The sequence below is a fragment of the Oncorhynchus nerka genome, linkage group LG6 (genome assembly GCF_034236695.1).
Source record: "Oncorhynchus nerka isolate Pitt River linkage group LG6, Oner_Uvic_2.0, whole genome shotgun sequence".
In the NCBI taxonomy this organism is placed as follows: Eukaryota; Metazoa; Chordata; class Actinopteri; order Salmoniformes; family Salmonidae; genus Oncorhynchus; species Oncorhynchus nerka.
This window is the reverse complement of record NC_088401.1, coordinates 68,243,195-68,260,212: the sequence shown is the minus strand read 5'-3', so window position 1 is coordinate 68,260,212 and position 17,018 is coordinate 68,243,195. Positions and strand designations below refer to the sequence as shown.

At 43.6% G+C, this 17,018-nt stretch overlaps 1 protein-coding gene across 1 annotated transcript in view; it reads right to left on the bottom strand.

Moving 5' to 3' along the window:
• Positions 1-17,018, bottom strand: part of LOC115130060 (ecto-NOX disulfide-thiol exchanger 2-like) — a 203,399-nt gene that overhangs the window by 108,378 nt on the left and 78,003 nt on the right. The window contains exon 6 of the mRNA XM_029660835.2: positions 15,556-15,662. Within this exon, the coding sequence (XP_029516695.2) occupies positions 15,556-15,662 (107 nt within the window). The remainder of the gene's footprint in view (positions 1-15,555; positions 15,663-17,018) is intronic.

Genomic DNA, 17,018 nt, shown 5'->3' with positions numbered 1-17,018 from the left:
ATTCTGTCACATCTAGATGTTCCCTAGAGAGTTCTGAGACATGAGCATAACTGCTGTGTGCCCAAAACCATTATACTGAAATTGACCACTGTGCTTCTAGCAGCCCATGTGTGTGTGTGTTTGTGTCAGACCTGAGTTCTAATACATGTGTATTTGATACTGTGTTATTTAAATACTTATTTTCTGTATATTTGAGTATATTCAAATAATGTGGCCCCAATCAACTACTTCTATTTAAAGAATTTTCAAATAATTTCCTATAAATAGCCTACTATTTGAAAGGATTTGTATGGTTGCAAAAATGGATGGATAAATGGGAGAATGACTGGTTTGTAAATAGGCAGATAGTTATACATTGATGGATGGATAGATGGATGTTTGAACAGGTTAATGGATATATGGATTTGTGGTAAAATACAGGTGTTGTGATTGTGACAGACAGTGAAGCTCCTTCAGTCTCTCAGGTCTACTGTTCTGTTCGACACACATACACGCGTGCACACACACACACACACACACACACACACACACACACACACACACACACACACACACACACACACACACACACACACACACACACACACACACACACACACACACACACACACACACACACACACACACACACACACACACACATACACACACACTGCAGCATTGAAATACATTGACCTTCACAGCCACTATAAATAAACTCCCTGTCAATAAGAGAGCGGTAATATTCCTCTATATTAAAGTCTGAGAGTCACAGATTGGTCCTGGTCACCACAGAGATGACGTCCAGTAGAACAATATAATATTGGTCCTGGTCACCACAGAGATGATGTCAAGTAGAACAATATAATATTGGTCCTGGTCACCACAGAGATGATGTCCAGTAGAAGAATATAAGATTGGTCCTGGTCACAACAGAGATTATGTCCAGTAGAACAATAGAATATTGGTCCTGGTCACCACAGAGATGACGTCCAGTAGAACAATATAATATTGGTCCTGGTCACCACGGAAGTTATGTCCAGTAGAACAATAGAATATTGGTCCTGGTCACCACAGAGATGATGTCCAGCAGAACAATAGAATATTGGTCCTGGTCACCACGGAAGTTATGTCCAGTAGAACAATAGTAGATTGGTCCTGGTGACCACAGAGATAATGTCCAGTAGAACAATAGAAGATTGGTCCTGGTCACAACAGAGATTATGTCCAGTAGAACAATAGAAGATTGGTCCTGGTGACCACAGAGATAATGTCCAGCAGAACAATAGAAGATTGGCCCTGGTGACAACAGAGATTATGTCCAGTAGAACATTAGAAGATTGGCCCTGGTGACAACAGTCACGAACCGGCTCAAAGCCTGTAACAAAAGGGAGAACAACGTGGAGATAAGGAGTAACAAAATATATATTTATTTAATAAGTAACTAAGTATAGAATACAAGGGTGTGTGTAATCAGTAATCAGTAGTGTAAGTGAGTGTTTTGCATGCATGAATGTGATAATGCAGGGTGTTGAAAGATGCTAAAGCAAACAACCCAAAAACCAAGAAACACAACAAAATCTTTAAAGGTGTCTGCATGGAGAGAGTCTCCTCCATGAATGTGGAAGTGGTGTATTTATCCTGGGAGACACCGGGCCCAGGTGTTTCCCATGTAGCTGACGACCCTCCCAACTCCGCCCACCAGTATCCTAATAAGGAAATAACAAAGAGAGAATACGGCAGACAGAGTGGGAGGGTCGTCACACAACAGAGATGATGTCCATTGACAGTAGGATATGATATGGTTAACCTGTGTCATGAACCCATTTTACAACACAAGGTGATGCATTTGTGTTAAGAGCTCAGTTACAGGTATCATCATTAGCATGTGGATTATTCTGTAGGGAAAAGTGTTGCTGGATCACAATAACTGAATATTCACAGTATTGTTAATATGCATCAACACACTCAGAGGTACTTCCAGTTCAGTATGAGTTGTTAATTCTTCAGAGGTATATTCCTGGTGTCATTAGCATGTTAATATATCTGCAGGAGATTGTACTGTACTGTTCTGAATATTCAAACGGTTCATAGTTTCACGTTTCAACTTCATGCGCTGAAAAATAAAAGACCATGACATGTTTGTGTGTGTACATTATCCTAACTGTGAATTTAAAGTCACCGTCAAGAACAACATGTGCTGTTCAGTTCGTTACAGTACTCAAAACTAGTTTACATCCATTACAACTCTCTTCCATTGGCAGTTGTGTTGTGACACCGTTGCTATTCATAACTGCTAACCACCTGTCCATGACATTTTACCACAGAGAACACTTAGCGCATTTAAATTGAATCTGACCTGTCAGTCTGTTTTGGTAAAGAGTGATATTAGAGGTCTATAACACATACCTCCCTTACAAAAAAAACTACCAAGAAATAAATGTATATTTCCCCCCAAATTTGACATTCTTTTCACACATTTATTTTTGACCCCTTCCAGCAATATCTGGTCTCCCGACCCTGCTTGGCTTCAAAGGGAAACCAGCAATTGAATGCAGAGTGCTACATTGCTGGAATTAATGTGCTGGCTGGAATGAATGTGCCGACTGGAAAAAAAGCAAGAGGAAGCAAAGGCCAGGGTAACATAACCAATAGGAGACATTGCAGTAAGGAGGGAGGTGTTTTATTCAATTGCATATTTAATTACTTTTTTTTCCACTGAAAGCAATTCATTTGCTTTCAAATGTAAACATTATTTCCATGCAATGTTTTGTTTTGCGATCAATACTTTGGGGTTTGTGTTTTGCTTTCAATATCATAATTTTTGTTTGCAATTCTAAGAATGTTCTTCTCAACTTCAGAAGTTTTGCTTGATATTAATGGCATAAAAGTAACTCACTCACTAGAGGTTTGCACCATATAATAACACTATTACTAGGGCTGTTGCGGTGACCGTATTATTGCCACACCGGTGGTCACCAGTCAGATTCCACGTGACCGTTTAGTCATGGTAATTAGGCTACTCCAAGCTCTGGTGCTGCTGATGGTTATTGCCTACTAGACTCGCTAACTGCCTAGTACTCAGCACTCTATTGTCCCTCTAATCACTTTGCACTTGGAACTGACATCAATGCAAATGTGTTAAAAAATCTAATCAAACACTTCTTTACAGCCCGTTAGCTTATGTTGCGCATAATTTACATTTACATTTACATTTAAGTCATTTAGCAGACGCTCTTATCCAGAGCGACTTACAAATTGGTGCGTTCACCTTAAGACATCCAGTGGAACAGCCACTTTACAATAGTGCATCTAAATCTTTTAAGGGGGGGTGAGGGATTACTTTATCCTATCCTAGGTATTCCTGAAGGGGTGGGGTTTCAGGTGTCTCCGGAAGGTGGTGATTGACTCCGCTGTCCTGGCGTCGTGAGGGAGTTTGTTCCACCATTGGGGGGCCAGAGCAGCGAACAGTTTTGACTGGGCTGCGCGGGAACTGTACTTCCTCAGTGGTAGGGAGGCGAGCAGGCCAGAGGTGGATGAACGCAGTGCCCTTGTTTGGGTAGTTAGTTAAACAAGTCCACTCCCCCACCCCCTACCCCCTAACGCACACACACACACACACCCGCACATGCTGGAGCTTGCCAGAAAGAAATCCCCACAGGATATGAAATTGCGCAAGAAAACAGAGTGATGGCCTCTACTAAAAAGAGGAGGATCCCATCAGGTTTCAATAGGCAAGGCCTACTATATTTATTCCTCGACTTTCCTAATATTAAGCACATCAACCATGGGAAAGGGTCCACCATTCGCTATTTAAGTGCATAGATGACATGTATTTTCCCCGCTGCCCCTGTTTCGAGACAGGTGCATGGTACCGGTCCATTCTAAATCAAAACAAATTTCACAAATATATTATTTAGTATATCTAAAGACAAGATTAAATCAAGAGTGACAATATTAGCCTATCACTTGTGAATGATATATTATCATGATGTGAATGATGCCCAGCATAAGAAACTGCTGTCTTTTTCTAATCATAGTCGCACACCTCATATAGACTAGCCCATAGGCGTATATGATTTGATAAGGTTTGTATCACAACTAAAGTGGCCAAATAACTCCTTAAAATTAAGCACATTAATCCGCTTTACAAGGGATTTAGAGCCTAACTGGAATTCATAAGTGGCGAGTGAGTTTCAAGTTTGGAAAATATCATTTTCACCATAAAAATTCCCCTTTAAAATAAAAGCATTACATGCACAATCACATTTGTAGTCACTTTTATAATGGTGTTTTCGGATTGCTGCATGGATTGCTGCATTTTTGTTTTTGGATTTCTGCACTTATAATGTTAAGAAATAGCCTAATAGTTTATCAACATTTTAAGCTAAATGTTCTGATCTGTTGCGTCAGCCACATTGCGTAAAAAAGTATTTTTGATGCTAGTGGTTCTATTAATCTGGGATCTATTGCATCCCACAACTGTCCCAGAATATGTTTGGAATATTTATTTCTCGCACAGAATAGAATAGGTAGACTTTTGTACTATGGGGGATAGTAGATTGACATAGGCTAGTGCTTTTGCTGTTCATTACGCCTACTCATCTTGTTGGCTGACAAAAGTAAATGTGGACAGTTCTTCCAATATCTTCAATATGCACCTCGGAATTGGATGAGGACGTGCGGAGCTGCGTCCCCGATGTGTCTGTCTTCACTTGTAGCCTGTGAGAAAGATGCGATCACGTGATGGGAGAAGGCCACAAAGACCACAAAAGGCATGGATTCTTTTAGGGTGCATTACGGCCACAAAGGGGATGCCGCCGTGATATTCGAGGCATTATCAAGTGCTTGTCAAATTGTGAATGAGAGCCTGCACAAAAAAACAAAGCAAATGCCTTTCAAGCAACTTTTTTCAAATCATTAGAGTCACATCACGCAGCCTGACAATGTAAAAAAATCCAAACATATAGCCCAACGTTTGTAGAACATCTACATTTACATTAATAACTCTAAATTAAGCCTATAGGAGTACCTATTTCTTTGTTAACCGCTCAACACAGAATAGCTGCATGTGCGCTCACTCCCTCAAATCATTGAGAAAATATTTAGATTTTATTCAGCTTTGTTCAATTGTATTCTTCATACTATAAAATAATGCCACGCAATTCTAAGCAAATTTTGTCTGCAAAATGAACTAGTGTAGTTAATCAACAGCCATTTGACATAGGCAGATCAGGATCTAACATAGCGACAACTCAGAGTATGCTAATCTGTTCTTCTGAAATAGACTACTTCTTTAGACCTGTCTAAAATAAATAATGGATTTATTTTGATGGTGTAGGCTATATTACATAGATTTATTAGAGTTTTTAAAATGTAGATGTCCCAAAGGTCTGCATCAGTGGCTTGTGGAAGCCAGGAGATGCTAAAAGTCTTTATGTTAATTAACGGTCAATTACTGTGAGACTGACAGTTATTTGCTTGACAATCACCAGCTGATTAAATTTCGTGACCACCACAGCCCTAACTATTACACTGTTAAAGGTGGTTAAAGCAGCAATCCTTAATTGAAATATTAAGTGTCCTCCCGTGCCGTTTTCGGTAAAAAGTTGAGGTATGGTGCTGGAGAGATATGTAACCACTCTCAAATCCATAGACTACACTATGGATGCAAGGACTGACCATCCATGACATCAAAATTATAGTTTTAATTATGGTTTTAGGCTATACAGTGTTTGTTTACAGTTACTTAGTTCACGAACATTGGAGTAAATGTGGAATGTTCTTACACGTGAAACTGCATATTTGATTTTCACGTGGATTTTTACATGTGTTTGTTTTTCACATGTGATCTTGCAATGTAAAGTCAACATGTGAAAACAGCTATTTTACATATATACAGTGCTTTACGAAAGTATTCGGCCCCCTTGAACTTTGCGACCTTTTGCCACATTTCAGGCTTCAAACAGAAAGATATAAAACTATATTTTTTTTGTAAAGAATCAACAACAAGTGGGACACAATCATGAAGTGGAACGACATTTATTGGATATTTCAAACTTTTTTAACAAATCAAAAACTGAAAAATTGGGCGTGCAAAATTATTCAGCCCCTTTACTTTCAGTGCAGCAAACTCTCTCCAGAAGTTCAGTGAGGATCTCTGAATGATCCAATGTTGACCTAAATGACTAATGATGATAAATACAATCCACCTGTGTGTAATCAAGTCTCCGTATAAATGCACCTGCACTGTGATAGTCTCAGAGGTCCGTTAAAAGCGCAGAGAGCATCATGAAGAACAAGGAACACACCAGGCAGGTCCGAGATACCGTTGTGAAGAAGTTTAAAGCTGGATTTGGATACAAAAAGATTTCCCAAGCTTTAAACATCCCAAGGAGCACTGTGCAAGCGATAATATTGAAATGGAAGGAGTATCAGACCACTGCAAATCTACCAAGACCTGGCCGTCCCTCTAAACTTTCAGCTCATACAAGGAGAAGACTGATCAGAGATGCAGCCAAGAGGCCCATGATCACTCTGGATGAACTGCAGAGATCTACAGCTGAGGTGGGAGACTCTGTCCATAGGACAACAACCAGTCGTATATTGCACAAATCTGGCCTTTATGGAAGAGTGGCAAGAAGAAAGCCGTTTCTTAAAGATATCCATAAAAAGTGTCGTTTAAAGTTTGCCACAAGCCACCTGGGAGACACACCAAACATGTGGAAGAAGGTGCTCTGGTCAGATGAAACCAAAATTGAACTTTTTGGCAACAATGCAAAACGTTATGTTTGGCGTAAAAGCAACACAGCTCATCACCCTGAACACACCATCCCCACTGTCAAACATGGTGGTGGCAGCATCATGGTTTGGGCCTGCTTTTCTTCAGCAGGGACAGGGAAGATGGTTAAAATTGATGGGAAGATGGATGGAGCCAAATACAGGACCATTCTGGAAGAAAACCTGATGGAGTCTGCAAAAGACCTGAGACTGGGACGGAGATTTGTCTTCCAACAAGACAATGATCCAAAACATAAATCAAAATCTACAATGGAATGGTTCAAAAATAAACATATCCAGGTGTTAGAATGGCCAAGTCAAAGTCCAGACCTGATTCCAATCGAGAATCTGTGGAAAGAACTGAAAACTGCTGTTCACAAATGCTCTCCATCCAACCTCACTGAGCTCGAGCTGTTTTGCAAGGAGGAATGGGAAAAAATGTCAGTCTCTCGATGTGCAAAACTGATAGAGACATACCCCAAGCGACTTACAGCTGTAATCGCAGCAAAAGGTGGCGCTACAAAGTATTAACTTAAGGGGGCTGAATAATTTTGCACGCCCAATTTTTCAGTTTTTGATTTGTTAAAAAAGTTTGAAATATCCAATAAATGTCGTTCCACTTCATGATTGTGTCCCACTTGTTGATGATTCTTCACAAAAAAATACAGTTTTATATCTTTATGTTTGAAGCCTGAAATGTGGCAAAAGGTCGCAAAGTTCAAGGGGGCCGAATACTTTCGCAAGGCACTGTATATATATTTTTACCTCGCATCTATCTTTACAGCAGAAGAATCTTTAGAGAGATGATCTGCTGTCAAACATACACCTTACACACCTCTGAGTCACCTCTGAGTCAGTCCACCGTAAAACACACACACACACACACACACACACACACACACACACACACACACACACACACACACACACAGTATGCATGTAACACATGACCACATGACCTACTGTAACACATGACCTGAACAGGAAATATATTAACATTTTCCTCACAGAACACATAAAGTGCCTTCAGAAAGTATTAACACCCCTTGACTTTTTCCACATTTACAGCCTGAATTAAAAATGAATCATATTGAGATTGTGTGTCACTGGCAAGGAAATGTCTTGTTTCATTTAAGTATTTTTGGCCAGCCTAAATAAGTTCAGGAGTAAAAATGTGCTTAACAAGTAACATAATAAGTTGTATAAGTGTTAAGCATGATTTTTGAATGACTACCTCATCTCTGTACCCCACACATACAATTATCTGTAATGTCCCTCAGCCGAGCAGTGAATTTAAAACATGTTTTTTCCAATGCAAAGCGTTATGTTTGGGGCAAATCCAACATATCACTGAGTACCACTCTCCATATTTTCATGTATGGTGGTGGCTGCATCAGGTTATTTGTATGCTTGTCAAGGTCTAGGGAGTTTTTAAAAAAGCAACGGAATAGAGCTAAGTACAGGCCAAATCCTAGAGGAAAACCTGGTGCAGTCTGCTTTCCAACAGACATTGGGAGAGAAATTCACTTTTCAACAGGACAATAACCTAAAACACAAGGCCAAATATACACTGGAGTTGCTTACCAAGATGACATTGAATGTTCCTGTAATCGTCTACAGTTGGAACTGAAATCAGCTTGAAAATATATGACAAGACTTGAAAATTGCTGTCTAGCAATGATCAACAACCAACTTGACAGAGCTTGAAGAATTTATAAAATCATAGTGTGCAAATATTGTTCAATCCAGCTGTGCAAAGCTCTTAGAAACTTACCCAGAAAGACTAACATCTGTCATCGCTGCCAAAGGTGATTCTAACATGTATTGACACGGGGTGTGAATACTTAAGTAAATTCGATATCTGTATTTAATTTTTAATACATTTGCAAAAATGTCTAAAAATATGTTTTCACTTTTCCATTATGGGGTATTGTGTGTAGATGGGTGAGAGAAAAAACATATTCAATCCACTTTGAATTCAGGCTGTAACACAACAACATGTGGAATAAGTCAAGGGGTATTAATACTTTCTGAAGGCTCTGTACACACTTTCACAGGCAAACTGCATGAAGAGTTTATAATGAATGTGTTCCACTGGTTTGTAATCTATCTCCTGCACTAGGATCTGCAAAGGAAGATCAACCATCTCCAGCCTGTGATCCATAGTGACTGTTTCAGTGTTGCTATGAGACAGAGATTAGGCAGTTAATTACATACCAAATCTGCTTTATTACACACTAACACCCTCAGAGATTTGTACCCAGATCAAATGTACCCGTTTGGCCCTAAAATGACAGCAGCGCCACACTTGAGCACCCTCCATTAAAGAGGAAAACATGTTTGAGGTAATTAATGCAGCGGTTGTTGGATAGGAAGTAATGAACAAAATACAGAGAACAAATCTTGCCAGGTTTCATTAGTTAATATTCTTTAATTTAATTAATTAATACCCTTGCATAATCTGAGTCGATATTCACGTAATAATAAGGAATTCCCCTTGACCACGCTGTCACAACTTCCGCCGAAGTTCGGCGGTTTTCTATTCACCACCGATCCTTGTTTCATTTTCGATTTGTTTTGTCTTCATTATACACACCTGGTTTATTGTTTTTGAGTAAAGTAACGGTTATTACTCATCTCTGTGTCCTGAACTGACTCTGCCTTACCAGCATCACCTAGACATATGACAGAAACACGCACCCGAACCAATGGAGTCAGCAGGTGCACACAGCCCTCCACTACCTGTGGAGGAGCGCGTCCAGCAGCATGCAAATATGTTGCAAAGTCTCGGCACAGCCATGGATCGCATGTTGCAAACCATGGAGCCATCATCACCCCAGCTCCCACAACAACCCACACCGATGTCCACCCTTCCTTCACCTGGACCCATTGGGATTCGGCTCACGCTCCCAACGGAATATGATGGGACGGCAGCTGGGTGCCAGGGGTTCCTACTCCAGCTGGATCTCTATCTGGCGACCGTTCACCCAGCTCCTTCGGGACGTGAGAGTGTAAACGCCCTCATCTCCTGTCTATCTGGGAAAGCACTTGAATAGGCCAACGCCGTCTGGGGAAGGGAAGGAGCGACGTTGGATAACTATGAGGATTTCAGGTGTCCCTGCAGGTGTCCCTGCAGGCTAGCTCCTGACGAACGTCCTCGTGTAGACTACACCTGTAGTGGTCGATCAGGGCCAGCTCATTCCATCCTGCGCCGGGTGGTTTTCGATCATCCACCTGAAGGGAGAGCGGCAGTAGAAAGCTTGTTTCATCTCAGACGGGATGATGAGTGCACAAGACTTTGCACTGGACTTTCGAACTCTGGCCGCCAGCGCGGGATGGAATGAGCAGGCCCTGATCGACCACTACAGGTGTAGTCTACACGAGGACGTTTGACAGGAGCTAGCCTGCAGGGACACCACCCTTACATTTGACCAGCTGGTGGACCTATCCATCCCGCTGGATAACCTGTTGGCCTCCCGTGGACGTCCGGATTGGGGTCCGTCAGTTCCATCCCCCAGCACCTCGGATCCAACACCTATGGAGCTAGGAGGTGTTGCTCTGAGGGGAGGGGGACCGGGGGGGGGGGGTGGTATTCCCTGCACCACCAGTGGCCACAGAGGGCACACTGCTGGTCGGTGCTGGGGAGGTTCCCCAGGGAGTCGAGGTAGCAGGCAGGGCACTGGTGGATCTGGTGGATCATCCCAGGTGAGTAGGCACCCGACTCACCCAGAGCTAACTGTTGCTCACATGTTGGTGTTCATAGAATTTCCATAGAGTTTTCCCCGCATTCCCAGCATAAGGCGCTAGTAGATTCAGGTGCAGCTGGGAACTTTATTGATCGTTCGTTTGCACATAGTTTAGGGATCCCTATTGTTCCTGTTGATATGCCCTTCCCTGTGCACACCTTAGATAGTCGACAATTAGGGTCAGGGCTGATTAGGGAGGCCACCGCTCCCCTATGCATGATAACGCAGGAGGGTCACGAGGAGAGAATTGAACTCTTCCTTATTGATTCTCCTGCGTTGCCCGTGGTGCTGGGCCTGTCCTGGTTGGCCTATCATGACCCCACTATTTTGTAGCAACAGAGGGCTCTCAAGGGATGGTCACGTAAGTGCTCGGTGAAGGTGTGTAGGTGTTTCCATAGGTGCAACTACGGTGGAAAGTAAAAACCAGGTCTCCACCGAGCACATTCCATCTCAATATGCTGATTTGGCTCTCGCCTTCTGTAAAAAGAAGGCGACTCAATTACCACCCCATCGACGGGGAGATTGTGCGATAAATCCCCTGGTAGACGCAGTCACGTGTGTCCTCCTTCACAGGAGGAGACGGCTATGGAAACATATGTCTCCGAATCTCTGGGATAGGGATACATTCAGCCTTCCACTTCACCTGCCTCCTCGAGTTTCTTTATTGTGAAGAAGAAGGATGAAGGTTTATGCCCGTGTATTGACAATCGAGGTATCAATCAGATCACTGTGAGGTACAGTTACCCGCTACCTCTCATAGCCAGTGTGATTGAGTCAATGCACGGGGCGCGCTCCTTCACAAAATTGGGTCTCAGGAGCGCTTACAATCTGGTGCGTATCTGGGAGGAAGATCAGTGGAAGATAACTGGACACTGGGGGAGGAGTGGGCTCCTCTGGGCACTATGAGTACCTCGCCATGCCGTACGGGTTGATGAATGCTCCAGCAGTCTTCCAATCCTTTGTAGACAAGATTTTCAGGGACATGGGCAGGGTGTAGTGGTGTATATTGATGACATTTTGATATACTCCGCTACATGCGCCGAGCATGTGTCCCTGGTGCGCAGGGTGCTTGGTCGACTGTTGGAGCATGACCTGTACGTCAAGGCTGAGAAATGTCTGTTCTTTCAACAGTCTGTCTCTTTCCTAGGGTACTGCCTTTCCGAGTCAGGGGTGGAGATGGAAAGTGACCGCATTTCAGCCGTGCGTAATTGGCCGACTCCAACCACAGTAAAGGAGGTACCGGAGGTTTATCTGGGGCTTTGGTCAAGTAGCCGCTCCCATTACCTCATTGCTGAAGGGGGGACTGGTGAGACTGCAGTGGTCAGCCTGGGCAGACAGGGCTTTAGGTCACCTGAAGGCTCTATTTACCTCAGCTCCTGTTCTGGCTCATCCTGATCCCTCCTTGGAATTTATAGTGGAGGTGGACGTGTCCGAGGCTGGCATAGGAGCTGTGCTTTCTCAGTGCTCGGGTACGCCACCAAAACTCTGCCCCTGTGCTTTCTTTTCGAAGAAGCTCAGCTTGGCGGAGCGTAACTATGATGTGGAGGACTGGGAGCTGTAGGCTGTCGTAAAGGCTCTGAAGGCGTGGAGGCATTGGCTTGAGGGGGCTAAACACCCTTTTCTCATTTGGACTGACCACCCCAATCTGGAGTACATCCGGGCGGTGAGGAGAATGAACCCTCGCCAGGCCAGGTGGGCCTTGTTTTTCACCCGTTTTGTTTTCACCCTATCATACAGACCAGGTTCCCAGAACGCTAAGGCAGACGCACTTTCCCAGATGTATGATACAGAGGAGCGGTCTACGGATCCCACTCCCGTACTTCCGCACCAGTGGTGTGGGAGGTGGATGCGGACATCGAGCGGGCGTTGCGTACAGAGCCCACTCCCCCCCCAATGTCCAGTTGCACGTCTGTATGTTCCGTCTGCTGTCTGCGGCCGTTTGATCTGTTGAGAGATGCTGGGTGCCGGTGGAGGACATTCTGGACCCTTCATTACTGCGGGACTTTCACCGTCTCCACCCTGATCGTCCTGCGCCTCGTCCTCCGGGTCGTCCCCGAGGCCGGTGTCGGCGCGCTGCTGGAGTCACGTGTCAAGGGGGGGTGTACTGTCACGACTTCCGCTGAAGTTGGTGCCTCTCCTTGTTCGGGCAGGGTATGGTGGTCGACGTCACCATTTTTCTAGTCACCACCGATCCTTGTTTCATTTTCGATTTGTTTTGTCTTCATCATACACACCTAGTTTCCATTCCAATATCATTGTTCACTATTTAACCCTCTGGTTTCCCCCTTGGTTTTGTGTGTGTTTGTTATTGTCAAATTGTCTCGTTTTGTGACCTGGATTATTTGGTCTCCTCTATGGAATATTGTTTTTGAGTAAAGTAACGGTTATTACTCATCTCTGTGTCCTGCGCCTGACTCCGTCTTACCCGCATCACCTAAACATATGACACACTCTCGACCTTTAAGTCTTTATTTAAGACTCATCTCTTCAGTAGGTCCTATGATTCAGTATAGTCTGGCTCAGGGGTGTGAAGGTGAACGGAAAGGCACTGGAGCGACAAACCGCCCTTGCTGTCTCTGCCTGGCCAGTTCCCCACTCTCCACTGGGATTCTCTGTCTCTAACCCTATTACGGTGGCTGAGTGGGATTCCTGGTGCTCTTCCATGCCGTCCCTAGGAGGGGTGCGTCACTTGAGTGGGTTGAGCCACTGACGTGATCTTCCTGTCCGGGTTGGCACCCCCCTTGGGTCTGTGTCGTGGGGGAGATCTTTATGGGCTATATTCAGCCTTGTCTCAGGGTCGTAGGTTGGTGGTGTGGGGGCTGTGCTTTGGCAAAGTGGGTGGGGTTATATCCTGCCTGTTTGGCCCTGTCCGGGGGTATCGTTGGACAGGGCCACAGTGTCTCCCGACCCCTCCTGTCTCAGCCTCCAGTATTTATGCTGCAATAGTTCATGTGTCGGGGGGCTAGGGTCAGTCTGTTATATCTGGAGTATTTCTCCTCTCTTATCCGGTGTCCTATGTGAATTTAAGTATGCTCCCTCTATTTCTCTCTTTCTCTTTCTCCTTCTATCTCTCTTTCTCTCTCTCTTCTCTCGGAGGACCTGAGCCCTAGGATCATGCCTCAGAACTACCTGGCCTGATGACTCCTTGCTCTCCCCAGTCCGCCTGGTCATGCTGCTGCTCCAGTTTCAACTGTTCTGCCTGCTGCTATGGAACCCTGACCTGTTCACTGGACGTGCTACCTTGTCCCAGACCTGCTGTTTTGGACTCTCTCTCTACCGCACCTGCTGTATTTAACTCTGAATGATCGGCTATGAAAAACCAACAGACATTTACTCCTGAGGTGCTGACCAAACATACCCTCGTAAAACTGATTATTCTACCGATCCTCGACATCGGCGTTGTCATTTACGAATTAACCTCCAACACTCTACTCAAACAATTGGATGCAGTCTATTACAGTGCCATCCGTTTTGTCACCAAAGCCCCATATACTACCCACCACTGCGACCTGTGCGCTCTCGTTGGCTGGCCCTCGCTTCATTCTTGTCGCCAAACCCACTGGCTCCAGGTCATCTACAAGTCTTTGCTAGCTAAAGCCACGCCTTATCTCAGTTCACTGGTCAACATAGCAGCACCCACCCGCAGCACTCGCTCCAGCAGATATATTTCACTGGTCACCCTCAAAGCCAATTCCTACTTTGGCCGCCTTTCCTTCCAGTTCTCTGCTGCCAATGACTGGAACAAACTGTAAGAATCACTGAAGAAGGAGACTCTTATCTCCCTCACTAACCAGCTGTCAGAGCAGCTCACAGATCATTGCACCTGTACATAGCTCATCTGGAAATAGCCCATCCTACTACCTCGTCCCCATACTGCATTTATTTATTTATTTTGCTCCTATGCACCTCAGTATCTCTACTTGCACATTCATCTTCTGCACATCTATCACTCCAGTGTTTAATTGCTATATCGTAATTACCTCGCCACTATGGCCTATTTTATTGACTTACCTCCCTTATCTTACCTCATCTGAACACTGTATATTTATATTTTTTCTGCTGTATTATTGACTGTATGTTTGTTTATTCCATGTATGTGTCAAACTGCTTTGCTTTATCTTGGCCAGGTGGCAGTTGTAAAGGAGAACTGGTTCTCAACTAGCCTACCTGGTGAAATAAAGGTGAAATAAAAATACATCTATGAACGTTTGAACTTCTATCTCCACCCGGCACAGCCAGAAGAGGACTGGCCATCCCCCAGAGCCTGGTTCCTCTAGGTTTCTTCCTACGGAGATGTTCCTAGCCACCATGCTTCTACGTCTGCATTGCTTGCTGTTTGGGGTTTTAGGCTGGGTTTCTGTACAGCACTTTGTCACATCGGCTGATGTAAAAAGGGCTTCATAAATACATTTGATTGATTAATTCACTATTTACAGCTAGTTAGCTACTGCACCTTTTTTTGCTACCAAATGTACAGTGCATTCGGAAAGTATTCAGACCCCTTGAGTTTTTACACATTTTGTTACGTTACGGCTTTATTCTAAAATTGCTTAAATATTTGTTTCCCCTCATCAATCTACACACAATACCCCATAATGACAAAGCAAAAGCAGGTTGAGAAATGTTTGCAAATGTATTACAAATAAAAGTCAAGGGGTCTGAATACTTTCTGAATGCACTATATGCTGGCTTAAACTGCTAGGTTTAAATGGTGATGCCACTAATGTTCACATTTTGACATGTGTGACTTATCCACTTTCCAAGCACACAGGGTGATTAGACTAGCTCTTGGGATAGTGTTTGTAAACTAGTTCTAGCGTTTACCTTACTCCCTAGGCCTGTACAAGCTAAGACTTAGGTTAGTGTTAAGCCTGATTCTGAAGCTAGTGTTTAATATCCTAAAGACAACACCATAAACTCCACAAACAAGTAGTTGAAGAAAAAGGGATGGAGATAAGGATTCTCACATAAACAACTAAATCACATGTAGACTATACTTTACCAAATTAATAAAAGATGTGAATAATTGTAGAAAAAGTAAAGGACCAACCTCTGCTTGCTTGCGCCACATGTCCAGGTTCTTGCGTTGAGCTTTGGAGAAATGGTCCCATGCCTTTTGTTTGGAAGCAGCGTGGAATACAGACACAATCTGCTCAACTGTGGCGGGGGATGCAGGGAGAGAGGGGGCGGGTGGGAAGGAGCAGAGGAGTGAGAAAGTGGAATCAGGTAGGAAGGCACTTCACTATATGTTCATGTTGATGTGTTTTCAATGTTCTATTCTGCTCTATAGTACAGTCTGTTCTGGGTCAGTGTCTAGAGTGGGGGAGGTGGGATGGGGTGGAGAAGGAACCCACCATATCTCAAGGTGACCACAGAGCACCTGTCCTAAAACACAAGACGGTGCTGAAAGCTACAGGAGGACCAGACCGCAACCAGCAGGCTCCTATCTGTTTCACTTGCTGTGGCAATGTAAACATATGTTTCACATGCCAATGAAGACCATTCAATTGAATTGAATTGAATTGAGAGAAAGAGGGAAACGAGCGAGAGAGAGAAAAAAACTGCTTTAATTCAGGGCTGGAGGAGGAGGGAGTAGAGGGGCTGATGAGAGACATTTGTCTGTTTATGACTCCATCATACCTTTGACAGACAACTAGGGTTAGTCTTAAAGGTCCAATGCAGACATTTTTACAGTTACTTACTATAATTGTTTTCAATTAAAATGCTCAAAAATAAACAAAAAAGTAGCTTAATAGCTAAGAGCAATTCCTCAAGCAAGAATTTTGCTAGGACTTGTATGGGAGGGGTCTGCTTGGGGAAGGAAAAACTGAAATCTAGCTGTTATTGTCAGAGGTTTGGAACTGTCTTTCTTATTGGTTTATTAACTAATTTACCATCTGGTGATGTCACCAGGCAGGCCAAGACTCCATCCCACCAAAACAGGCTGAAATTTCAGGCAGACTTTTTTTCAAACAGCTCTTACACTAAAAGGGACATATTATAATTTGAATGATTTCACAGTATTATTCCAACCTAATGGTGTGGAAATATATATAAAACACAGGAAATCAAATGTTATACTAATTATCTGAGCGTTTGTTTCTGTGTGTGTAATTATCACTCACCTGTTGATGTCAATGGAACAGCCACATATTCATAGATTGTACCAGGCAATAATTTATTTTGGTCCCATATCAATAGCAAGGGCTGTACATTAACTCACAACACACAATAGATAACTTTATCAAGCATGAAAACTTCCCCAGTGTCACTGCAGCTGAAGAAGGCAAAATGCTCCTTTGGTGTGTATGTGGACAGGCCATGTTGAGGGACTCTTAATGAACCCCGGGGGAAGTGAATAAAGCCACCAGAGTTGTGGCCTCAGTAGAGATGTAGAGAAGGAGGGAGAGAGGGAAGGAAGCAAGGAAGGAAGGAAAGAGTGTGTCTAGATCAAAAGTGGCTTTTCAGAATCATCTAATTTGATTGGAGAGATAGATGGGGAAGGCAGGGGAG